This window comes from Bos indicus, chromosome 2, assembly GCF_029378745.1.
Source record: "Bos indicus isolate NIAB-ARS_2022 breed Sahiwal x Tharparkar chromosome 2, NIAB-ARS_B.indTharparkar_mat_pri_1.0, whole genome shotgun sequence".
Taxonomy (NCBI): Eukaryota; Metazoa; Chordata; class Mammalia; order Artiodactyla; family Bovidae; genus Bos; species Bos indicus.
Window position 1 is genome coordinate 92,890,067 of NC_091761.1, and position 25,828 is coordinate 92,915,894.

Genomic DNA, 25,828 nt, shown 5'->3' on the forward strand with positions numbered 1-25,828 from the left:
AAGTTGATGAGGTCTTTGTGTTTATCTTAGAGTTAACTTATTTTTAAAAACACTGCCTCAAGTACCGGAGAAGGCAATGGCACCCCACTCCAGTACTCTTGCCTGGAAAATCCCATGGATGGAGGAGCCTGGTAGGCTGCAGTCCATGGGGTCGCTAGGAGTTGGATATGACTGAGTGACTTCACTTTCACTTTTCACTTTCATGCATTGGAGAAGGAAATGGCAACCCACTCCAGTGTTCTTGCCTGGAGAATCCCAGGGACGGCAGAGCCTGGTGGGCTACCGTCTATGGGGTCGCACAGTTTCGGACATGACTGAAGCGACTTAGCAGCAGCAGCAGCAGCCACAAGTACCTCCTCTAAATTAAAATTCTTTTTCTCTATGTCTTAATTTCTTCAATGATGGGGCATAAAACTTTGTGTTAAAGGGCTAGAGGATATGGAGGTTACCTGTAGAATTCTTTAAACCTGTCATTCATTCATATATATCAAGATGCCCACACAATTGGCAGTATCTGTCAGTGTTATTCTTTGGAGTTATTGTAAAAGATGCCAGCATCATAGCAGCAAAGAAAGTTTGGATTTAATTTGTTGTGTTAAGTAAAGCTTGAGTTGTATGAATTTGCATTCTCAAATTCTTATTAAAATTCATTTTGTAGAAGAATACTTTTTAGGGTTTTATAATAGCAACTAAACAACAGTAAATACATTCTGTAAAAAAAATTATGGCTTGTCCTTCTCTTTGGAGAACTGGCCACTTCCATTCTTTGGCTGTGGCTTTGCATTCCTGTGGACCACACAAGCTTCTAAAACCTTGGCATACAGGGTCTTTGGACTATAAATCTTCATTTGAAAACAATTAATGGAAAACAGGATTTGAAAAAAAAAATAGCCTTTTAAAGTTATTTTGAAACATTGTATTTCAGTGTTGTTGAATTATAATGGTTTAACGTTTAAAAGTCTTTGATACTGGCAATCTTTCAAAATAGATATTTCAATTAAAGGTGTAGTTTTTGTTAATTTCAGACTTAAAATTTGATTTTCATGATAAAACTTTTTGTTTTATGATTCAGTTCAGTTCAGTTGGTCAATCGTGTCCAACTCTTTGCAATCCCATGAATTACAGCATTAATTACAGCATGAATTACAGGAGATGTAACAGATGTGAGTTTGATCCCTGGGTCGTGAAGATCCCCAGGAGGAGGGCATGGCAACCCACTCCAGTATTCTTGCCTGGAGAATCCCATGGACAGAGGAGCCTAGAGAGCTACCGACCGAGGGATCTCAAAGAGTCAGACATGACTGAAGCGACTTAGCCCCCATGCACAAATTCATAGGAAAAGGAAATTTCCATATTCTTTTAAAGAGAGTGTGCTGTAATGATGTAGGCAGAAGATTTGAGAATAATTAAAACCTGTCTTTTATTAAAAAAAAAAATCTAGATATCTGGAGCTTTTTTCCTCATGAGTTTAGGTTAATCTCAAGATGAAAAATGAGCCTTTAAAGTCCTTTATATAAAGAAAACTGATGAGATTATGGTTATTTCCAAAAACTGAATGAAAAATGACATGAAGTGTCATTTTATATTTTATATGTTATTGATTCATGAACTAGCAAATGAAGTTTATGCCTTCATGTTTAAATATTTTTTTTTCTGCTTGCAAAGAAGAATGCGTAATATTATCAATACTTGAATTATAAAATAAAATTGAAAATTTCTGTTGGAATTGTGGTGCTCTTGTATTGAGACTGATTTCTTAAGGACTGGATATCACAAGCCAACAAGTACCTTCCTTGCACCTTGATCTTTGTGTATCAAATCCATTGATGATCAAGTTCCTTGTATTAATTGGTGTGATACAGTTGGCCCTTCCATATCTGCAAGTGCTGCATCAGACTGTAATACACAATTCTCCGTTTTTGTTTTTTTTTCCGTCTACCAAAACAATTCTTTTACTTTGGCGATGGAAGCCCGTTTCCTTAAATTTGTTTATAAATTAGTGAAATTTTAGTTGCACAGCAAGACACTAGAATAACTGATGCATTGGAATATTCAAGGTGTTTGGCTCATGGACTTTCTGCTTGGAGATTGCACAGTCACCATGAAATTATACCGAACTGCTGAAAGCATTCTTATGATACAGCAGAAATTTCTTCTTTCAAGGAGTTTCTCTAGATGTATATTTCAGAGCCTTAACGGCTTTTGAGTTTCTAGAGGCTGTAGGTTTAAGAGATAGGGTTTTCAAGATCACACAATTTCTCTTTCTTATCCTGTAGCTTCCTTAAGATATGGCTATCTAACCTTTGCTTGACTCTCTATGGGAATGGAGAACTTACTGTTTCATCATACTCTACTCGAAATTTTAATAAGAATTTGGGAATGCATATTCATACAACTCGAGCTTTATTTGCTACAGGCAATTAAATCCAGAATTTCTTGCTGCTGTGATGCTGACGTCTTTTACAATCACTCCAAAGATTGTCTTTGATGGATACTATCAATTGTGTGTGCATCTTTATGTTTGTGAATGAATGAAAAAGATGTAAAGCATTCTGCAAGTAACCGCCATAACCTCTGGCTCTTTACTCTAGCACTCTGCTCTTAGATAGCTCTTTGTAGAAAGTCTTATGCTGAGCTTTAATCCACATCTCCGTTGTTTGTGTAACTTTGGAGCAGTACAGAACAAGTCAAACCTTTCTTGTATGTAACAGCCTTTTAATTTGAGAGTCTCATAAGGTTGTTTAGATTTCATAAATTCACTTTGTAAAAGCTCAACCAAAGAAGAAGAGGGGGATAAGAAATTGAGTAATGCATGAGCATTACTTGTATGAGCAATGAGCACATATCCCAGAGGAGGCATGAAATGAAAGAGCTACTATCTCTGTCTTATTTCCCATGTGCTTATGGTAGTGAGTCTATCTCTGGTCTGAGTGTGACTCTAAATACTCAAGATAAGCATTCTTACAGAACATGGTCTCCAACATAATCCAAATACTTTGGTGCTTAACTGAAAAGACAATAATATGCTTTAGCCCTGGATAAAAAAAAAAAAAAAAAGTAGTAGTGTTTGTCTTATTGAAAGGAGATAGGGTTGTCTCCAACATGTTATCTCCTTGAAAGATTTTCAAGGATAATTTTAACCATAAGAGACTTTTTTCCGTATTGAATATCTTTGAGAGCTCAGATCAGATCAGATCGTTTGAGACAGTGAAATTTTCCCTTTGTTTAAACAAACCTAAATTATGTGTTATGATAGTCTTGTCTTACCTTCATGACCTATGTAGGTGCTCTCAAGTTTGCTAACAATTATCTCAAGAAATTTTGAAAAATTTCTCTAAATATGGGGGAACCACTTTAGGATAGGATGAGTTATTACCTACTCTGTTCTGGATACAGAACCTGTATTATCACAGCCTGAGATGGAGGTAACAGTTTTTCAAAGACTTGTCACACTGTTGGCACACTGAAGCCCATGGTCCACTTCACCCCCTCTGTAGGTCTTAGAGATTTTGAGTAACTGGTGGTCATTGAGTTGCCTGTTCTGTTGGTGGGATAACCTGGCTTCCCCATCTTTTGGGAATCCTGCATTTCTTTTATGTGCCTGAGGATTTGTTCTTAAATTTCTAAGGAAACTTGTTCTAAACAGCTTTTTAGGGATCTGCATTTGTTTATCTGTAGAGATGTCTTGTGCAAAGGAAACCAGTAGGTATTTCAGTTTGAAAAAAATCAGTTTTTGAAGCAAAAAGTTCCTTCCATTTTTATATGAAGTTTTAAAAGTATATCACACAGAAACGTATACAAATAATTACAGCCAGCATCAGATCAGATCAGTCGCTCAGTCATGTCCGATTCTTTGCGACCCCATGAATCACAGCACGCCAGGCCTCCCTGTCCATCACCAACTCCTGGAGTTCACTCAGACTCACGTCCATCGAGTCAGTGATGCCATCCAGCCATCTCATCCTCTGTCGTCCCCTTCTCCTCCTGCCCCCAATCCCTCCCAGCATCAGAGTCTTTTCCAATGAGTCAACTCTTCACATAAGGTGGCCAAAGTACTGGAGTTTCAGCTTTAGCATCGTTCCTTCCAAAGAAATCCCAGGGCTGATCTCCTTCAGAATGGACTGGTTGGATCTCCTTGCAGTCCAAGGGACTCTCATACACATCAGGAAATAGAATATTGCCCCAGAAGCCCTTTTGTGTATCTTTCACTCACTGCCCTTCCCCTCTCCAGAGGTAACCAATCTCCTGACTTCAGTGTCAATTAATACTGCCTGTTTTTGAGCTTATTATACCTGGAATTATATAGTATGTACTTTTTTTGGTATTAGTCTCTTTTGTTTCAATGTGGTGCTGTAAGATCCACTTACATAGTTTTATAAAATTTGAGTTTAGTCTTGTTGACATTTAGTATTCCATTGCATGGACATGGTATTTGTCCATTCTACTGGTGATAGATATTTGAGTTATTTCTAGATTTTTAGGTATTAGGAATAATCCTGCTATGAATGTTCTAATACATGTTTTTTGGTAATTCTGCATATCAATATTCATTTCTTCTGGATGTATATACCTGGGAGTGGAATAACTAAACTATATGAATGTTTATATTCAGTTCTTTGCCACGTTTATGTTCAGATACTGCCAGTATTTTCCAAAACAGTTGTATAAATTTATACTCACATCGTCAGTATCTGAGAATCCTGATTGTCCCAGATCCTCACAATCCTAACCCTAACCTTGTTAATTTGAGCAAGATCAAAATCTTTACATTTTTGAATCTTTCAATTCATAAAATGCCTCTTTAAATTTTCCCAATATTTTGTGGGTTTTAACATAGAAGATTTATACATTTTTGTTAGACTTGTTTCTAAGTATATGATTTTATGATGCCATTATAATTGTTACCATTTTAAAAAATTTTGTTTTTTCTTGCTTTGTTTAGTTACAGGTTTACCTTGTTCACTAAAAATTTATTGTGAACTGGTGGTGAATAGTCTCAGTTGCTTGTGTTGCATCCATTTGTAGTGATTATATAATTTTTATCCTTATTCTTCCTTATTCATTTGGTGAACAGCCTTGGTTGATTTTTAAATTTTAAACCACTTTTGTATTACTGGAATAAATCCCACTTGGTGATTATGTGTCATCCTTTGTATACATCACTGAATTTGATTTACTAATGCTTTATTCATTTAAGTTACAGATATGTATCCATATGCAAAATTTTATAACTTTCTTGTAATGTCCTTCTAAAGTGTTGGTATCAATGTTAAGCTGTCCATATAAAATGAGATTGGAAAAGTTTCTTTTCTAGTTTTCAGAAGTGTTTTATAAGATTGACACTATTTCTTCTTTAAACCTTAGGGACATTTTCTATGAAGTAATCTGAGCCTGGCATTTTCTCTATAAGAAAGCTTTAAAATAGTAGATTAAATTTTAAAATTGGTTTTTAATGTACAGTTTCTATTTTTTCTTGAAGTATAGTTGATTTACAATATTGTGTTAATCTAACATGTGCAGCAAAGTGATTCAGTTATACACAAACTTTTCAGATGCTTTCCCATTATAGGTTATTACAGGGCTTCCCAGGTGTCACTAGCAGTAAAGAACCTGCCTGCCAATGCAGGAGACTTAAGAGACACAGGTTGGATCCCTGGATCATGAAGATCCCCTGGACGAGGGCATGGCAACCCACTCCAGTATTCTTGCCTGCAGAATCCCATGGGCAGAGGAGCCTGGCAGGCTACAGTTAATGAGGTTGCAAAGTGTCAGACATGACTGAAGCAACTGAACACACATCCATAGGTTATTACAAGATATTGAATATAGTTCCCTGTGCTATACAGTAAATTCTTGTTTATCTGTTTTATATATAAATGGTGTATATCTGTTTATCCCATAATCCTAATTTAACCATCCCCTTTCCTTTTCCCCTGTGGTAATCATAAGTTTTCCCTGTCTATGAGTCTATTTCTGCTTTGTATATAAGTTCATTTGTGTTATCTGTTAGATTCCACATGTAAGTGATGTCTGTTATATGTTGTCTTTCTCTGTCTGACTGACTTCACTCGGTATGATAATCTCTAGGTCCATCCATTATTGCTGCATGTGGCAATTTTTCATTTTTTATGGCTGAGTAGTATTCCATTGTAGATGTATACCATGTCCTTTTTTTTTTTATCCATTCATCTGTCAATGGATATTTAGGTTGCTTCCATGTCTTGTCTATTGTAAATATTGCTGCTACAAATATTGGGGTACATGGTCTTTTTGAATTAGAGATTTTGTCTTTTTTGAATATATGCTCATTAGAGGGATTGCTGGATCATATGGTAACTCTGTGTTTAGTTTTTGAAGGAACCTCCTTACTGTTGTCCACGTATATATTTTTTTATTGTCTGTATTGGCAAGTTGTACTTCTCAAAGAATTTGTTTACTTTAAACAAGTTTGTTGTAAAAATTTGTTCAATTTTATAAATTGTCAGTTTTGGAAGTCTACAAGTTTTTACAATATCTTCTTTATCTATGAAATCTAAGATGGTATTGTTTTTCTCTTTCCTTAATATGGAAATTCATGTTTTCTCCTTTTTACTTATCAGTAATTTTATCAAGCTTTTTATATAACCAACTTTGATTTGTATTTGTTAACTCATTGATTATTTTTCTCTTTATTTCCTTCTTCTGTCTTTGCTGTTCTTTCCTTCCTTCTTGGCTTTTTGTTGTTGTTCAGTCACTAAGTTGTGCCTGACTCTTTCTGACACTATGGACTGCAGCATGCCCGGCTACTCTATCCTCCACTGTCTCCTGGAGTTTTCTCAAATTCATGTTCATTGATACTGTCTAACCATCTCATTCTCTGCCATTCCCCTTCTTCTTTTGCCTTCAATCTTCCCCATTATCAGAGTCTTTTCTAGTGAGTCAGCTCTTTGCATCAGATGGCCAAAGTGTTGGAGTCTCAGCTTCAGCATCAGTCCTTCCAATAAATACTCAGGGTTGATTTCCTTTAGAATTGACTAATTTTATCTCCTTGCAGTCCAAAGAACTCTCAAGAGTCTTCTCCAGCACCACGATTAAAAAGCATCAATTCTTTGGTGCTCAGCTGTCTTTATGGGTCCAATTCTCATATCCATATATGAATACTGGAAAAATGATAGCTTTGACTGTAAGGACCTTTGTCAGGAAAGTGATGTCTCTGCTTTTTAATAGGCTGTCTAGGTTTGTCATAGCTTTAGCTTTTCTTTTAGCTTTAGCTTTTGCTAATATTTGCAGTAAAGGCCATAATTGTTCCATTGGGCACTGCTTTAGCTGCACCCTATATTTTTATGTTATTTTAATAATTTTTAAGTTAAACTGTTTTCCAATTCCATTTATTTTTTAATGTTTTATTCAGAACTTTATTTCTTAATTTCCAAATAGCCAGGTCTTTTCTATATCTCTTTTTGTCATTGATTCCACTGGGATTAGAGTGCAAATTCTGAATAATTCCAGACTTCTGAAACTTATTATTCCATGTGTACTTGTAAAGAATGTGTTTTCTAGTCTTTTGGGGGTACAGTGTTTTGTATATATGTGATATAATAAGGTCACTTTGTTAATAGTGTTCAGATTTATATTTTACTGACCTTTTTGTTTCCTATTAAAAGTCTCCCACTGATTGTGATTTTGTGTGCATGTATGTGTGTGTTTATTATCTATTTTGGCAATGTATATGTTGAAATTGTATTGGGTACATATAAATTTAGAAGTTTCCTTCCAATTGATCCTTAAATTATTATGAAACATCCCTTTTTACCTTTAGTAATGTGACTTAGTCTCGTTTATCTGATGTTAGTATGGCTATATCAAGTTTCTGTTGGTAGGGTCATAGATTTTTAAAACTGGCAGTGAATTTACATATCAGTTGATTCATCTTCACTTTGTATATAAATTATATGTTAATTGTAATTTTGTTGTTAAATTCACCAGGTATTATTACTTGCAACCCAGTCTAAAAACCCTTAGTTCCATTCTAGTTCTCCTGGTTTCTTTGGAAACGTACTTGACCAAAGTAGCATCAGCTCACATTCTTTTCCTAATTGATTTTTTCTCATGTTTGTGCTTGATTTATCTCAGTAACGTGGAACACTGTTCTGAATTCAGGGCCAGCTTATAAGCTTTGTAGTCAGTGTTACCCTTTCTGTCTTGAAAAAGTGAAAGTGAAAGTCGCTCAATTGTGTCTGACTCTGCGATCCCATGAACTATACAGTCTATGGAATTCTCTAGGCCAGAGTACTGAAGTGGGTAGCCTTTCCCTTCTCCAGGGGATCTTCCTAACCCAGGGATTGAACCCAGGTTTCCCGCATCACATGTGGATTCTTTACCAATTGAGCTATCGGGAAAGCCCCCTTTCTGTCTTAATTCTTCCTTTCAGGTATCAGTGCTGCTCTGCTAGCTTTTGCTCAGGTATCATTTCTGGAAATAATTCTTCCCTACACTGTCTTTCGGAGAAGGCAATGGCAACCCACTCCAGTACTCTTGCCTGGAAAATCCCATGGATGGAAGAGCCTAGTAGGCTGCAGTCCATGGGGTTGCTAAGAGTCAGACACGACTGAAGCGACGCAGCAACGGCAACAACACTGTCTTTGACTGGTTATTCAGAGACTCCTGCTATCTGCCTGTCCTATATAGTCTTCAGCCCTGCTCTGACTGCTCTCTGTTTCCTGGGTACATCTGATTCTGGGGCATCTGATTCTCTTTTGGTCTGGGGTAGAATGGAGAGTAACCCCAGAGGATTATGAAAGAAGTAGTTAGTTAAAATGTGAATGCACATAAAACTTCCTAACTTTCTATCCAACTTGTGATACCTCAAGTTCCCTTTCTGCTCTTTATTCCATTGCTTCCCAAACCTTTAATGTCATGATCATGAGCAGTTATGCCCTGAAGCTTCTGACTTGTGAAACACTGGACACACAAAGACTTTGGGGCCTTCCGTTATTGCCCACTGTGTCCTCTATTCTTTGACCTTTCATGTGGTTCCCTGTGCAGAGGCCAGGGAGCCTCCTGGTTCACTGATGGGATTCTCCAGCTTGCTTGGATCCATTTACCTAGTACGTAGAAATGGGTCTGATTCCCTTCTAAGGTAATTGTGCTTTTTGTTAAGTTCTTTACTCTAAACTATTTTCTGTGTTTAAAAAATGCACATTGTCTCTGCTATCTCATTAGCATTTGACCTTCAGTAAGTAAGTTCACCTACTGGTGCCTTGCTTTCCTCATCTGTAAAATGGATTGTTAGCTATGATGACTATTTTGTTAACTATGTTGAGAGAGAAGCAATTTAACCATATAAAACATGTGGTGTCTGTCGGACCTGGCCTATTATTGGCACTAAAACAAATGATCTGCTGTGATGATGAAGATAATGATAAAAATGGTGAAATCTCATTTTATGGATACATTCTACCAGATTCATGAAGTTAAATTCTACAAGGAAAATTCTAATTTTCCATTAACTTCAGTTAAAGTAGTATTCCATTCCTTGTGTTCCAGGGGCTAAGATTTTTCTTTTGAAAATATGAAGCCACAAAGAACCTAGTTATGTTATTGAGCATGGTAATCACAGCTCACTGATAATCACAGCCCTTCTCTATCCATGGGCTTTTTCTTCACAGCACTCTTCTCCTCGCCTCTGGGCCTTGTGGGCCATGCAGGTTATTTTTTTCCTCTTCTTGTACCAGAGGCATTTTGCTTAGAAACTCTCCCTTGATCATCAGTATAATCCCAGTGCTTGGTAGTCGCAGCATCATAGTATCTGGTTTGTCTGTCAACTCCTGTATGTACTGTAGGTGGAAAATTATTGTTCTTCAAAACATTGGATATTATAAATTTTCTAGGGTATGGGGTCAAATTATATGTCACTGCCCACAGTGAAGAATATTTGTTGCTGTTAATATCAGTGCCTGTTTGAAAGTTTCTACCTCAATCATTAAAAGTACACAGAAATTGTCTTCTGTGTATAATGCATACACTTTCATTTCATTTTCCGTTTCATCCTTTTAGATTATTTTTAGTTTTCAGATTCCAGTAGGAAATAAGTTAACTGTGTATTATTTTAAAAATGGATAAGATACTATCAGAAGTAAAGGAAACATAATGTATGTTATTCTTTAATACTTTAATGATCCTAGGGGTATAAGTAATATGAGTTAGTGCATAGCATGTGTACTAGGGGTATTTTCAAAATAATTGAAAAGTAATACATATTATAAATATTTGTGCAATATAAAGGTAGATTAAATGTCACAATTATGAAAAACAGAGTAAACTTTTCCAAGTGATTAATTGGGTGAACCAAGACATATATGTGAACATCTTTTCATGTTGCATCAGTTTTATTCATGATGGTAATAAAACCAAGCAAATGAAATGCAAAATGTTGACTGTGATGTAACAGTGGAAATGTTTACATGCATAAAGGAGTCAGGTTAAATTTATGGCCTTATGATGGCTATATTGGCTGCTAATATTGCACACACATTCTTACAATGATCTATAACACCATGGCCAAAATGCCATGGGGACAAAATCACAGTTGGTACATACTGTGTTGATTTCTCTCTCTTGATGTGCAAAATATTAACTGAGACAGTTTTCGTATAGCTCATTGGCTTTTGTTCAGCATTAGATGTGTATTTGTCATTAGTTTACTCTTTCTTTGGGAGTGTAGAAAATGGCATTATCAATGTAGAGCAGAGTTAAAATTGCAAAGAGTCTTTATGTTCTGGCACCGTGTAGTTGGCTTAAATTTTTTTTTTCCGATTGAATTTGAATATATGATTTAAAAATGTATCAAATTACTGTTTCACTTGATTTAAGTTTGTAAAACGTAAGTTCTGTATTTTTGAATCAAAACCAGAGATGAATGTCTTCATTTCAACTCCAGTGCCTGACTTTCCAGAAGGTCTTAGATACTCCAGTGAGTGAGAGGGAGGCATCCTCCTGGACAACAACCCATCTTGCTGCCTCTTGTCTGCTCGTCCCTTTGCCATTGATCAGATCCTGTTCCCTGCTATTTGCTGAGTTTCCCTGGTTTAAATCTAAGTCTTTGGTTTTCTTTCTCTGTAGGCAGGAAGAGAGATATACTTTAATAACTTCTACCACCAGTTGTTGGGTTGAGTTGTTTACCTTAGTCTTAGGTGATAAAATCCACTTTTACAAACAGTATGAGAAAAACGCAGACAACTTGATGTCTGATTTAAATAATTGAATATAAAATTACTCTTTAGTTTTTTAAAATCAGCAAGTTTCATCTACAGAGCTGTAATATATCGAAAACAAACTCACTGGAAGTAATGGAAATAAATGAAACTTTTTTTTTGGTAAGAGGAATATTTTTATAAGGAAAAATGCAATATTGTATAGATTTTAGCTAAAGTTCTATGTAGATTTGGAGAAATACATTGCTTGTAGCATGGTGAAAGTGAAAGTTGCTCAATTATGTCTGACTCTGCAACTGCATGGACTATACAGTCCATGGAATTCTCCAGACCAGAATACTGGAATACGTAGCCTTTCCCTTCTCCATGTGATCTTCCCAACCCAGGGATCAAACCCTAGTCTTCCGCATTGCAGGCAGATTCTTTACCATTTGAGCCACCAGGGAAGCCCTTGTAGCATAGTCATACCAAAAAGGTAGAATTGCCAAAGATCATGGGGCAGTTTTATTTTGCTCTTTTACATATAGTCCAGTGGCCATTACATATGGCATTTTGTCTGCCACAGTATCTTCCCTATTTAGAATCTAGTGTATTGTACTTAGCTTTAATAGCACAATTAGCCTTGAGTTGTCAAAGCTCTTTGATCAAAGAATCTGAACTAAGGATGCCTTTCCACCTGGTTGTGTAGTCACTGCTTATATCTTTGTGATCTCTATCTGGCAAAATAGAATTGGGCTGTTTTCTAATAAATCATTCATGTTTCCACACTATAAGTCTAGTAATAGAAGCAAAAAAAAAAATCATTCTATTTGGAGTTCCTCTTTAGATACTCTATAGAAAATTTAATTTTGAAGTTTTGAAAGATTATCCAAGGAGGATTCCTTCAGATTTTTTAAGCCTATAATTTTATCAAGTTGGCTTACTGAAAAGCTATGTATTGAGTCACATATCAGTAGCCCTCCAAATAGATGCTTTAAAAAATTATTTAATAGTGTGCCCTTGCCTTTTATCAGGGTCAGCTAAAGAGAAGGCTATATAGCAACCTCTTCTATTGGTTTTTGTGAAACTGCAATTGAATTCTGTGGGCTATGTTAGGACTTACCCTTTACAAAGATTCATGTCGTAAAGGCTTAGAGCTTTAGCTTAGAAGAATTCCTATGTCTTCTTACAAACTGGTATCCATTTCTTTAGCAGATACTAGGCGCTCATAGCTCAAAAGTTACCCACACTGAGGGCCTTTCTAAGCATCACAGAACCAAATTGATTATGCCTTGAGTATTTTGGTAAAAACTATTTATTAATGTTTTTCTTCTTTCATTGGTTCTTGTTCTTATCGTTATAATGGATAAGTACTATATCATTTCCAGAAAAAGGTGGTATAGAAGTAACGGACCTGAATCTGAGCAGAGTGTCTAGCTACGTATCCAATTGGGAACGTAATTCCTGAAGCCTTACAGTCTGAAGCAATTTTTTATAAAAACAATACTTGGAAATCCCCTAAATCACCACCCCAATTCAGCGAGCACTCCTACCTGCATTTGACTGTGAACACGGTTCTGGTTTCTCCCATGCTTCGGGATTGGAAATCAGTGCTGGAGCTCTTGTTTCAGATGCCATTGCCAGTTTCAGAGTCGAGGGTATGTGCACAGCACAGAGATGTGAAAAGTTGAAAAGGATTTTGGTCATCTCATTGCAATTGTGTACCTGAGATGATAGCTATTACCATCACAGATGTCTAACTTTTGATTTTTTCCTACAGCTTTAGGATCTCAGTTTCAGAAAGTACTTTTGAGAAGATCTTTCTTTTCCTGATTATTCCTGGGGTTACCTAGTATTAGTTGCTCAGTCGTGTCTGACTCTTTGTGACCCTGTGGACTGTAGCCCACCAGGCTACTCTGTCCATGGGATTTCCCAGGCAAGAATATTGGAGTGCGTAGCCATTCCCTTTTCCAGAGGATCTTCCCAACCTAGGAATCGAACCTGGGTCTCCTGCATTGCAGGCGATTCTTTACCCTCTGAGCCACCAGGGACACCCTGGGTATTACCTAAATCAAAGGTTATTCAAAATTCCTTGAATATGCTGTATAAATGGCTAGGGCAACTTATTTTTCCATTGCCATTTATAACTTCCTGGAAAACTGTTAAAACATATATACTTTGATTTACTGACTTAAACAGGGTAATCTTGCCACAAATATACAGATAAACAGATAACATTTGTGTTAGGTGTTTAAAAGTTTTATTATTGCTAGAGTGTTGTGTTTTTTTTGGAGAAGGCAGTGGCACCCCACTCCAGTGTTCTTGCCTGGAAAATCCCATGGACGGAGGAGCCTGGAAATCTGCAGTCCATGGGGTCGCTGAGGGTCAGACACGACTAACTGACTTCACTTTCAGTTTTCACTTTCATGCATTGGAGAAGGAAATGGCAACCCACTCCAGTGTTCTTGCCTGGAGAATCCCAGGGACGGGGGAGCCTGGTGGGCTGCCGTCTGTGGGGTCGCACAGAGTCGGACACGACTGAAGCGACTTAGTAGTAGTAGTAGTAGTAGTAGAATGTATTTTTAATGAGTCAATTTATTTTTAAAATTAAAATGTATTTTACCTTTTATTATAAAAAAAGCTTTAGTTATGAAAGTTCTTGGTTGTTCTCCCACAGGATCCTGCCTACTGGGTGAAGATTCATCACTTAGAATACACAGATGGAGGAATCCTAGATCCAGATGATGTCTTGGCAGATGTTGTTGAAGACAAAGATAAGGTATATGACTCGAAAAGTGTTCTATGTCATTTTCCTCTATAGAGCCACATGTTTTCCTGGAGACTGAGATCCTTAACAAACTCAGGTGTCAATTATTGTTAAAAGGTACCATCTGTTCAATTTTTACCTAGACAGCCCATAAATCAAAGTTCATCATCAGATGTTTGGAAAAACTTTGTCAAGGTTTGGGAGTCTGTTCATGGTGGCCTAATTAGCAGACACTTCATTCCCAAGAGTTCCTGATATGCCTCAGTAAATTAGTGTCAGGCTCTGAAGCTGTTGCGATTCTCATTGTCATTGCGGGCTCTGAAGTTTATTTGTGGCCTTTGCTAAATATTCAGCTTAATGCTTGGGATTTGCGTGTGGTTCAAAGGAGAGCCTCCAATGGGGAGCAAAGTCTTATGAAGATCTATGGTGAAGATTGTTCTTAAGGTAGCTGGCGGCAACTATCTTGAGTGGTAGTCTTTGTCTTTATTGCTAAAGTGAAAAACACTGACTTGAATCTTTCAAAAAGTTTAAACATGTTTTGCCACATATGTGGAAATAATTCCACTGCAAATATCTTATTTTAATGGGATGATTCTTCTGATGCTAAACTGAAAAAGGTATAAACTATTCAAATGGGATACGCTGGTTTACTGCTGTGAAAATTTATTTTGTTACTATATCTGTGTTGGGCTACTGTGATTAATGGCTAATGTGTTCTCCAGAATTGAACTGTAGCTTTCCCTAAGATCCTTACTTCGAACTTTCTTCTGCTATGCATCTTTAGTGCTGTTAGTACTAGGCTAATTGAAGTCTGTAAACATGTTTCTCTGTATTGTTTTTATGCCAAGGGTAGGGGTGTCTGTGTGTTTTAATCAACTGGACTGGAATATAAATAACTGCTTTATTGAACTTATATTACATTTGCATTTTCCTTTTCCATAGGATTTTTTGTCCTGTTGAAATTTACATTAGTCTTTGCACACATTATATGCATTTATTTTCCCTGTTTTCTGTTGTCTTTCAACCCTCTTTTGCTTTGCATTTTAATTAGTTTAGTATGAAACTTATCTCCCTAAATAATTGTAAGCTCCTAGAGGATATGGACTGAGAGATTTTAACTCCTTTTTGTTTCTTGTACTAATAATATCTGGTATACTATTTTATCCAGACTTGATTCTCAAAGAACACTTTTGAATTTGGGCAAAAAAGAAGACTTTTTTTCTCCACAGCTGACTCTTGCTGTATGTGATTTTGATGCACACTTCTTATTGTTTGGTCTCATGGTAAATAATAAAGTGGTATTTACCTTGATACACAAGAGGATTTTCACTTCTGTTTTTCCCCTTTTTTACTTTGTTTCTTCTCTACATCTTCTTTCTTCTTTCCAAATAATCTAGATATTTGGCTGGTATATTAATGAAAAAGGTCTTCCCATTTCAAATTTCACTGATGTCCTCTGTATTAAAGTGAAAAGCTGAAATGTGGCAAGTTTAAGTAGAGCCAGAAGAAAATGTCTCACCCCAGCCTCATCCAGGAGCTCATTACAGGCAGGGTGAGCCCATGAGCCGTGCAGGGAAATCATTTGTCCTGTGGACCTCCTTCCTTTTCGAGAATTGTTTTTAACTATCTTGGCATTGCACTTTTAAACCATAATCCATTTGCTAGACATAGAAACCACTTTATAATCTGTTTTAAAAGGATTCCATCACCATTACTAAATAAGGTAGAAAAGTGAGATAACCAGTTAAAATCCCAGCAAAGAATTAGTGCTATTTGGGTACAAGTTTACTCATTCCTTTAATCTACTTTAACACTGCTATGTGAAACCTAATTGTTATTTTTCTGCAGAGTTGATGAAAATTTACACTTTTGATATTACCAGAAATAATTGCATTCCCTTTTCTTTTTTTAAAAATTATAGAAGTGAAAAAGACAGCATTATTATTTTTTCTTTCTGACATTCTCGCTGCAATCTTAAAATTTCCTTACAACCCAGTTGTCCAGTGTGGAAAGAAGTCTCTGCCAGACTTTTTAACCTTTCCTTTCTGTCATTTTAGATTAAGCAGTATTTATAACTGTTATTTGTGGATATTTAATGACATTTCAAACTCACCCAAGATCCTTTGAGACAGTACTGAGCTTGGATAAAACTGCAGTTCTACTGTTTTTCAAGTTGATTACCTAGTCATCTCTTACATTTAGAGTATATAGAGAAGGAAGCCCAGAGAAACATGGGTGGATATATGTAATTGCTGTGCTCTAGCCCACACTTCTCAGCTCAAGGAAAGATTCTGACCACAGTTGAGAAATGGCATTAGGAACCATTGATGGCTTAACTGGAAACGGTGACATAGGAAAAACAGAAATTTAGAATTGGAAAGCAGGAAAGACTGAAGCTGTTAATGTAGTGTATGAAAGAGCCATCCAGTACACTTAAGTAGAAATTAGAGGTTAAGTGGTATTCTACTTAAAAATCAGTTGGGAAGCTAATAGATTTTAATTGATTTTCTAAAGACATGACTTTCAAAATTTCTGGTACCCTAAGTGGTTTGTCTTTGGTCTTCTGTTATTCCTTTGGCCAACACAATGCATAATGCATATATGATATCTCTTTGGGAGGTTTTATTTTATTTTAAACTTGATTTCCCATTAAAATCCCTTTCAGGAGAACCAAGTTTTTGCTCTGTTGCACTATTTCTAACCTATATTTTGTCAAAATATTATTGGAGCAGCTTTGGAATTTTGAGTCTTATCATAACTAGTATTTGTGTAAAAGTGAAAGTGTTAGCCGTTCATTTGTGTCCGACTCTTTGCTTCCCCATGAACTGTAGCTCACCAGGCTCCTCTTTCTGTGGAATTCTCTAGGCTAGAATACTGGAGTGGGTAGCCATTCCCTTCTTCAGGGGATCTTCCTGACCCAGGGACTCTCTGACCCAGGGAAGCTATGTGTTATCCCCATTTTTAATTTCTAAGAACAATTCACAGAAATTGAGTCACTTGCCAAAGCTCCCACAGGTAGTAATGTCAGATTCAGCCTCTAGAACTGAGAGTTTAAATCTCCACACTCTTATTTTTTTCTTCTGCAATATGCTAAGGCAGTGTGTTGGGTGTTTGTATCTATGATTTCTAACTATGAAAATTCATCAATCATAAATAAGCATGAATTTGCTTTTACACAGTTACTGCCATTGTTAAGAAAAGATACGGAATGGAATTATGGAGAGTAGCAGAATGAATTCAAAACTAATATGCTGTGCATGTACAGTTAACTCCAACTCTCTGTGCCTGCAGCCTGCATCTGATTTACTACAGAGGTCTGCCAGTTTTACCTTTGTTACTTTCTCTTGTACCTCCTTTCCCAGGACCTGGATAATTCAATCCAGTTACAAGTTTGATTCTAAATGGATTTATGGAATACATCTGCAGCCTAACCACTGTGTGCAGTTCGCATATATAGTGAACACCATACGCAGGACACTGTGTACTGTGCTATCACAGGTGGGCAGGGCCCCACAGATGTCTATGTCCTAATGCCCAGAACCCGTGAGTATCTCTTACATAGCAGATTTAATTAAGTGAGAGACCTTAAAATGAAGAGATTGTCTTGGGTTTTTTGGGTGGGCTATATGTAAACATAAGGATCCTTATATATAGAAGAGGAAGGCAGGAGAGTCAGAGTTAGAGAGAGACAGTATGAGAAAGTGTCAGCTGGCCAATGTGTGATTTGAAAATACAGCCATGGAGTGTAGACAGCTTCTAGGAGCCGGAAAAGGCATGTCTCCAGAAGGAGTACAGCCCTGCTCACAGCTTGATTTTAGACCAATGAGCCCATTTCAGACTTCTCACCTCCAGAACTCTAAGATGAATTTGTCTTGTTTGAATTCACTGTTTGAGGTGATTTGTTATGGCAGCAATAGGACATTGGTGCACTGTCTTTTACTCTATTTTAAACTTTTAAAGTGATAATGGTTCTCAAGTTTCATACGACTTTGACTTTTAAGATGCTGTAGGACAAGGAAAATATGGCAATGTATAACTTATATCATGTAAACTGGAATACTGCCATGGTTTTATTATATATACAAAAGTATAATTATACTATGTGATAAGGTATATAGGGAGAATGTTTCTATCTTTGACTAGCATAGGGATTCATTCTGGAGAGATTCGAGTAGTTCTCCTGGACTCCACCAGCCGTGGATTAGCCCCCTCAATCACCCATGAAATCTGGTCCTCAGATACTATAGTTTCAGTTCAACTTTATCCCTTGTTAGTTGTATATGCTTGGATATGTTTTTTCATGTCTTAGTCTTGATTTGTCCCTTTATAAAATGCATATAAAAGTTTTGCAGGGTCAGTATAGGAAAACTATATAGATTATAAAAAGTTTTAAGTCCAGTATGGAATATAGTTAAGCATTCAAAGGATAACTGTTCAGTTCAGTTGCTCAGTCAACTCTGAATCTTTGAGACCCCATGGACTGGAGCATGCCAAGCTTCGCTGTCCATAAGCAATTTCCGAAGCTTGCTCAAACTCATGTCCATCTTGTCAGTGATCCAACCATCTCATCCTCTGTTGTCCCCTTCTCCTCCTGCCTTTGATCTTTTCCAGCATCAGGGTCTTTTCCAATGAGTCAGTTCTTTGCATCAAGTGGCCAAAACATTGGAGTTTCAGCTTCAGCATCAGTTCTTCCAATGAATCTTCAGGACTGATTTCCTTTAGGATTGACTGGCTTGATCTCCCTGCCATCCAAGGGACTCTCAAGAGTCTTCTCAAACACCACAGTTCAAAAGTATCAATTATTCGGTGTTCAGCTTTCTTTATAGTCCAACTCTCACATCCATACATGACTGCTGGAAAAACCATAGCTTTAACTAGATGAACTTTTGTCAGCAAAGTAATGTCTTTGCTTTTTAATATGCTGTCTAGGTTGGTCATAGCTTTTCTTCCAAGGAGCAAACATCTTTTAATTTCATGGCTGCAGTCACCATCTGCAGCGATTTTGGAGTTGAAAAAAATAAAGTGTGTCACTGTTTCCCTGTCTATTTGCCATGAAGTGATGGGACCAGAGCCATGATCTTAGTTTTCTGAATGTTTAAGCTAACTTTTTCACTCTCCTCTTTCACTTTCATCAAGAGGCTCTTTAGTTCTTCTTTACTTTCTGCCTTAACGGTGCTGTCATCTGCATATCTGAGGTTATTGATATTTCTTCTGGCAATCTTGATTCCAGTTTGTGCTTCATCTAGCCCAGCATTTCGCATGATGTACTCTGCATATAAGTTAAATAACCAGGGTCACAATATACAGCCTGAACTTACTCCTTCCCTGATTTGGAACCAGTCTGTTGTTCCATGTCCAGTTCTAATTGTTGCTTCTTGACCTGCATACAGATTTCTCAGGAGGTCAGGTGGTCTGGTATTCCCATCTCTTCCAGAATTTTCCACAGTTTGTTGTGATCCACATAGTCAAAGGCTTTGGCATAGTCAATAAAGCAGATGTAGATGTTTTTCTAAAACACTCTTGCTTTTTCAATGATCCAACAGATGTTGGCAATTTGATCTCTGGTTCCTCTGCCTTTTTAAAATCCAGATTAAACATCTGGAAGTTCACAGTTCACATACTGTTGAAACCTGGCTTGGAGAATTTGGGGCATTACTTTACTAGTGTGTGAGATGAGTGCAACTGTGCAGTAGTTTGAACATTCTTTGGCATTGCCTTTCTTTGGGATTGGAATGAAAGTGACCTTTTCCAGTCCTGTGAACACTGCTGAGTTTTCCAGATTTGCTGGCATATTGAGTGCAGTGCTTTCACAGCATCATCTTTTAGGATTTGAAATAGCTCAATGGGAATTCCATCACCTCCACTAGCTTTGTTCATAGTGATGTTTCCTAAGGCCCACTTGACTTTGCATTCCAGGATGTCTGTCTCTAGGTGAGTGATCAAACCATCGTGGTTATCTGGGTCATAAAGATGTTGTTTGTATAGTTCTTCTGTTCTTGCCACCTCTTCTTAATACCTTCAACTTCTGTTAGGTCCATACCATTTCTGTCCTTTATTGAGTCTATCTTTGCATGAAATGTTCCCTTGATATCTCTAATTTTCTTGGAGAGATCTCTAATCTTTCCCGTTGTATTGTTTTCCTCTATTTCTTTGCATTGATCACTGAGGAAAGCTTTCTTATCTCTCCTTGCTATTCTTGGGAACTCTGCATTCAGATGGGTATATCTTTCCTTTTCTCCTTTGCCTTTCACTTCTCTTCTTTTCACAGCTGTTTGTAAGGCCTCCTCAGACAAATGTTTTGCCTTTTTGCATTTCTTTTTCTCCGGGATGATCTTGATCACTGCCTCCTGTACAATGTAACAAACTTGCGTCCGTAGTTCTTCAGGCACTCTCTCTCTGAGACCTGATCCCTTGAATCTGCTTGTCATTTCCACTGTATAATCATAAGGGATTTGACTTATGTCATAACTGAATGGTCTAGTGGTTTTCCCTACTTTTTTCAATTTCAGTCTCAATTTGGCAATAAGGACTTCATGATCTGAGCCACAGTCAGTTCCCGGTCTTGTTTTTGCTGACTGTATAGAGCGTCTCCATCTTTGGCTGCAAATAATATAATCACAAGCTGGTTTTAGAAAAGGCAGAGGAACCAGAGATCAAATTGCCAACATCTGCTGAATCATGGAAAAAGGAAGAGAGTTCCAGAAAAACATCTATTTCTGCTTTGTTGACTATGCCAAAGCCTTTGGATGTGTGGATCACAATAAACTGTGGAAAATTCTGAAAGAGATGGGAATACCAAGACCTGACCTGCCTATTGAGAAACTGTATGCAGGTCAGGAAGCAACAGTTAGAACTGGACATGGAGCAGACTGGTTCCAAATAGGAAAAGGAGTATGTCAAGACTGTATATTGTCACCCTGCTTATTTAACTTATATGCAGAGTACATCATGAGAAACACTGGGCTGGAAGAAGCACAAGCTGGAATCAAGATTGCCGGGAGAAATATCAGTAACCTTAGCTGTGCAGATGATACCACCCTTATGGCAGAAAGTGAAGAGGAACTAAAAAGCCTCTTGATGAAAGTGAAAGTGGAGAGTGAAAAAGTTGGCTTAAAGCTCAACATTCAGAAAACGAAGATCATGGCATCCAGTCCCATCACTTCATGGGAAATAGATGGGGAAACAGTGTCAGACTTTATTTTTCTGGGCTCCAAAATCACGGCAGATGGTGACTGCAGCCATGAAATTAAAAGATGCTTACTCCTTGGAAGGAAAGTTATGACCAACCTCGATAGCATATTAAAAACCAGAGACATTACTTTGCCAACAAAGGTCCATCTAGTCAAGGTTATGGTTTTTCCAGTGGTCATGTATGGATGTGAGAGCTGGACTGTGAAGAAAGCTGAGCACCGAAGAATTGATGCTTTTGAACTGTGGTGTTGGAGAAGACTCTTGAGGGTCCCTTGGACTGCAAGGAGATCCAACCAGTCCATCCTAAAGGAGATCAGTCCTGGGTGTTCACTGGAAGGACTGATGCTGAAGCTGAAACTCCAATACTTTGGCCACCTCATGCGAAGAGTTGACCCATTGGATAAGACCCTCATGCTGGGAGAGATTGGGGGCAGGAGGAGAAGGGTACGACAGAGGATGAGCTGGCTGGATGGCATCACCGACTCAATGGACGTGAGTTTGGGTAAACTCCGGGAGTTGGTGATGTTCAGGGAGGCCTGGTGTGCTGCGATTCATGGGGTCACAAAGTGTTGAACACGACTGAGTGACTGAACTGAATATAATCGATCTTATTTCAGTATTTACTGTCTGGTGATGTCCATGTGTAGATTCTTGTGTTGTTGAAATAAGGTGTTTTCTATGACCAGTGCATTCTCTGAACCCAATGTACAGTATGAAAAGGCAAAAAGATATGACACTGAAAGATGAACTTCCCAGTTTAACTGATAACAATAATAGTAAGATTTTGATAGTGTTGTTAGTGCAGTATTTACCTGTGTGTTTTGATTTAAACATTAAATATTTAAAAAACTGAAATATCAAACTGTTTTATAGTGCATTTTAATTTTTTAAAAACCCTTTTAAAATTAGTTTAACAGTCATTACACTGTTTAAGTTTTATAGGAAGATTTTTTTTATGAAAAAGCATTTAGATTAATATTATTTGGGGAATGAAAATGCCAATATGACTTATATTAAAATGTGAATTCTTTTATCAAGACTTATTGTGTGATAAACCAAGAAGCATTCAGGGTTCTAATGTGGTTTTGAACTGGAGACTGACTTGCATAGTCAACTCGTGACCTTAAACCAGACACTCAGTCCTGAAGCCCAGATTGCTTTCTGAGCGCACTCTGTTGCCCTCTAGTGGAGTCCCCAGCTCCGCAGAAACCAACTCACAGGAGGTATTTCCTGATGATGTATTTTCACTGTATTTCTAGCACAACTCAGAGACACAGTCATGGCTAATACAATCACGGTTCATATTTCAACTAGTGATTGTCATTTTTTTCATGGTTACCAACCATACTGATATTTACATATGGCTTTGTAAGTTTTAAGGCTGAATCAAAATTTTTGGATTTGTAAAACGATTTAGACGTCTTTCCATCTTCCTTTTCACTGGTTGCATGTTTATTGGCTGGTGGTGATAAAGTATAACTTTTTCTGTATGTAGTTGAAGAGTTTATGAGATACATTGTATTTTTCTGGGGATAGGGAATGCTAAATTAAGGTATACTCCTTAAAAAAAAAAGGTCCTGTATTATTTTTGAGTTCTAATTTTGTCTATAAGAATCCATTTCAAAGAGAAACACCTATTTTAAGCCCTTGACTATTAAGAAGTCAGAATATGGTTGTGGGAGGTTGTTTTTCTTTGATTCAACAGTTGATGTTTTGAAAGTGCATTTGCAAGGAAGTTTGGAGAATGTTTCAGAAATAAGTGCAGAAGCCCAAAAGGATTATCTTGACCAAAAAATTTCATCTTAATCTTTTAAAGAGTGCTCTCTGCTTATAGAATTACAAAGTTACAGAATCATAGAAGCAAAAGAGACCTCAATAATCACGTACCTTAACCCCATCATTTTCCAAAGGAGATTCATCTGAACCAAGGATAATTTACAGGGCTCCATATTTCCAGCTTATTTCTTTCCTGAGTCCATTTCTGCATTTCCTCCCTGGGATCCTGATAGCATCTGGTGTGGATCAAAACTGCTGAATTTCCCACTCCAAGTTGGTTTCCTCCACCGACTTCTTTATTCCTGTCAGTAGGAGCATCTTCTCCTACTCTTTCTTCCAGGCTTGTACTTGTACTTGCAGTTATTTTAAAAATATTTAATCCAATTTATTCTTTGAACCTAATTTATGTATCTGTTCCCCTCTTTCTATTTCTACAGCTTTTAAATTTAAATTTAAAATAAAACCTCATGCAGGGTTAACTTAGTTGATAAGGAATTGGTAGTCTTTTCTTGCCCTTCATGCCCCTCAAGTGTTCTTTGCCACAGATGCACTGGGACAGAAAGTGGCTTCGAGCTTGCGTTCTGCAAGGCAGAGTCAGCTCATCTCTTGGCTCTGCTGTCTTATTTGGCTTTGGGCAACTTACTTAACCTTCTTGTCCATAGTTTCCTCTTAGACATTTGGAGGTAAAATAAGTGCTAATTTTACAAGTTAATACATGAAGTGTTTAGGAAAGTGCCTGGCTTGTGGTGAGTTATGAATAAGTGTTATTATCATTAACCTACTACTATTAATAAGGTAGGTTATCTTATTCCTAAAGTATTGCCTAAGGGGTGCCATTGCTTCCAGTGTTTACAAAATCAAGGTTAAAGCTCATGGCCATACATTATATTTAGAGAACTCAGAACGTCTCCAAACTATTTTTCTCAAACTGTGCCTTCTCAAACCTCAAAAGGAATGAAAGGACTATAGTAACTGGTCTCTGAGGTTCCACGTGCTTTTTGCTCCATGGCTTGCCTAACGTTTCACTTGTCTGGAGTGTACTTGTCCCTACTTCCTGCTTATCCAGGGTTCATTCAGTATATTATAGAGTGAAAGCTCCATGAAGAAAGGGTCTTTGTTCACTGCTGTGTACCAGGTGCCTGGCATTTCATAACTGCTGAGGTGGTTGTGGAGTAGAATAGAATGAGTGAGTGAATTAGTATATGTATGAGTTTTCTGGTCTTGAGCAAACCATTTAACTACTCTAAGTGCTAGGTTTTTTTTTTAAATAAAATGAATGATTAATGATAATGTTTTCACAGTGTCTTTGGGAAGATTGAGAAATTTTATATGAAAATTCAGTGGAAATTAGGATGTAATTTATACATGTAAATAATGTGTATTCCTGCTGCTCGATTCTTTGCTATCTTTCAAGATCCAGGTCAGATTGCATTTTGTTCTAGTTTGTTTTCAGACTATCATAATCCTGAATAAATTCTCTGTCACTCTGTAATTTTATAGAAATCATTAAGTAGTCTTTTAAAAATATATTATCGCTTTATAACACTTATCAATTGCCTTTTTCAAATCCTGAATTTTATTATGGTTTAACTTCTCAAGTCTTAATTTTGTCTCTCCAAATGTCTTGTATACTCCTTTAGGATTGGGATAGTCTTTTCAAATATCTAACACCTGGACTTCTTACCTGTGGCTTGGTTTCAGTTAGTGATAGTTATAACTGGAACTGAAGGTTTAATTGTCCATCTTTTTCCTTCCACTTAACTACGTTGTGTCTTTTAAATTTTTTATCATGATGCAGTTTGTAGGCACGTTCCAACCTCAGAGGAGCACTTTGGAATCGATGCCTTTGTGACCTTACAATGGCAAAGACAAATGGTGTCGGGAGACAGTAATGTAAAGCAAAGTAATCCAGGTGATGCCTGTGTCCAATACATTCTCCCTGATGCCTTCTGCAATTTACTTAGTTGGCAATGATAATGTGTGGGAGTGAAAGAAAGAGAATCTGTGCACAGATGTGTGTGTGTGTGTGTGTGTCGGAGGGGTGCATATACACTTGCCCTGAGCATGCTTGTGCACATCTGTGATACAAAGGTTTTACTGGGAGTTGGAGAGAAATGGTCAAACTTGATAGTGCTGTTAGTTTTGCTAGGCATTTGAGTATAGTCAACAGTAAAACACAAGAAAATTTTTGACATATATGTAAAACTTCAAGTTTGGTTGGAGGGAAAAAGGCAATGATACTAGAGATTATAATAATCTTTACTTAGAGCTAGAATGTAGTTCTAAAAGAAAAAAATCAGCATTTCTTCCTTTACAAGCATACCTTTGATGCTGCTGCTGCTGCTAAGTCACTTCAGTCATGTCTGACTCTGTGCGACCCCATAGACAGGCAGCCCACCAGGCTCCGCTGTCCCTGGGATTCTCCAGGCAAGAACACTGGAGTGGGTTGCCGTTTCCTTCTGCAATGCATGAAAGTGAAAAGTGAAAGTGAAGTCGCTCAGTCGAGTCCGACTCTTAGCGACCCCATGGACTGCAGCCCTCCAGGCTTCTCCATCCATGGGATTTTCCAGACGAGTACTGGAATGGGTTGCCATTGCCTTTTCCGAAGCGTGCCTTTAACCATATGTTATTGAACCAATGTTCTCTCTTGCAATAGCTTCTTTTGAGGCTATTTGTATAGGTATATCTATGCCCAAGAGTTATATGACCATAATTAGGATTTTGAAAATACATGTATTTTGATTTATATTAATGTATAAATGGCAATTTCATTAAGGTACCTGAAATTACACCAATACAAAGCTACTTAAGTTATAAAACATCCTCTTTCAAAAATCTAAATACCTCTGGGTGCTAGTTGAACACCACACCACATTGTTAATAGGTAAGTATGTATAGATTTAATCAGATTGTGGTTCCCGCG

General features: G+C 37.3%; 1 protein-coding gene across 2 annotated transcripts in view; it reads left to right on the forward strand.

The window, feature by feature from the left end:
• Positions 1–25,828, forward strand: part of PARD3B (par-3 family cell polarity regulator beta) — a 1,151,736-nt gene that overhangs the window by 139,213 nt on the left and 986,695 nt on the right. For both annotated transcript variants that reach the window (XM_019975590.2, XM_070800250.1), the window contains exon 2: positions 13,849–13,950. In XM_019975590.2, the coding sequence (XP_019831149.2) occupies positions 13,849–13,950 (102 nt within the window). The remainder of the gene's footprint in view (positions 1–13,848; positions 13,951–25,828) is intronic.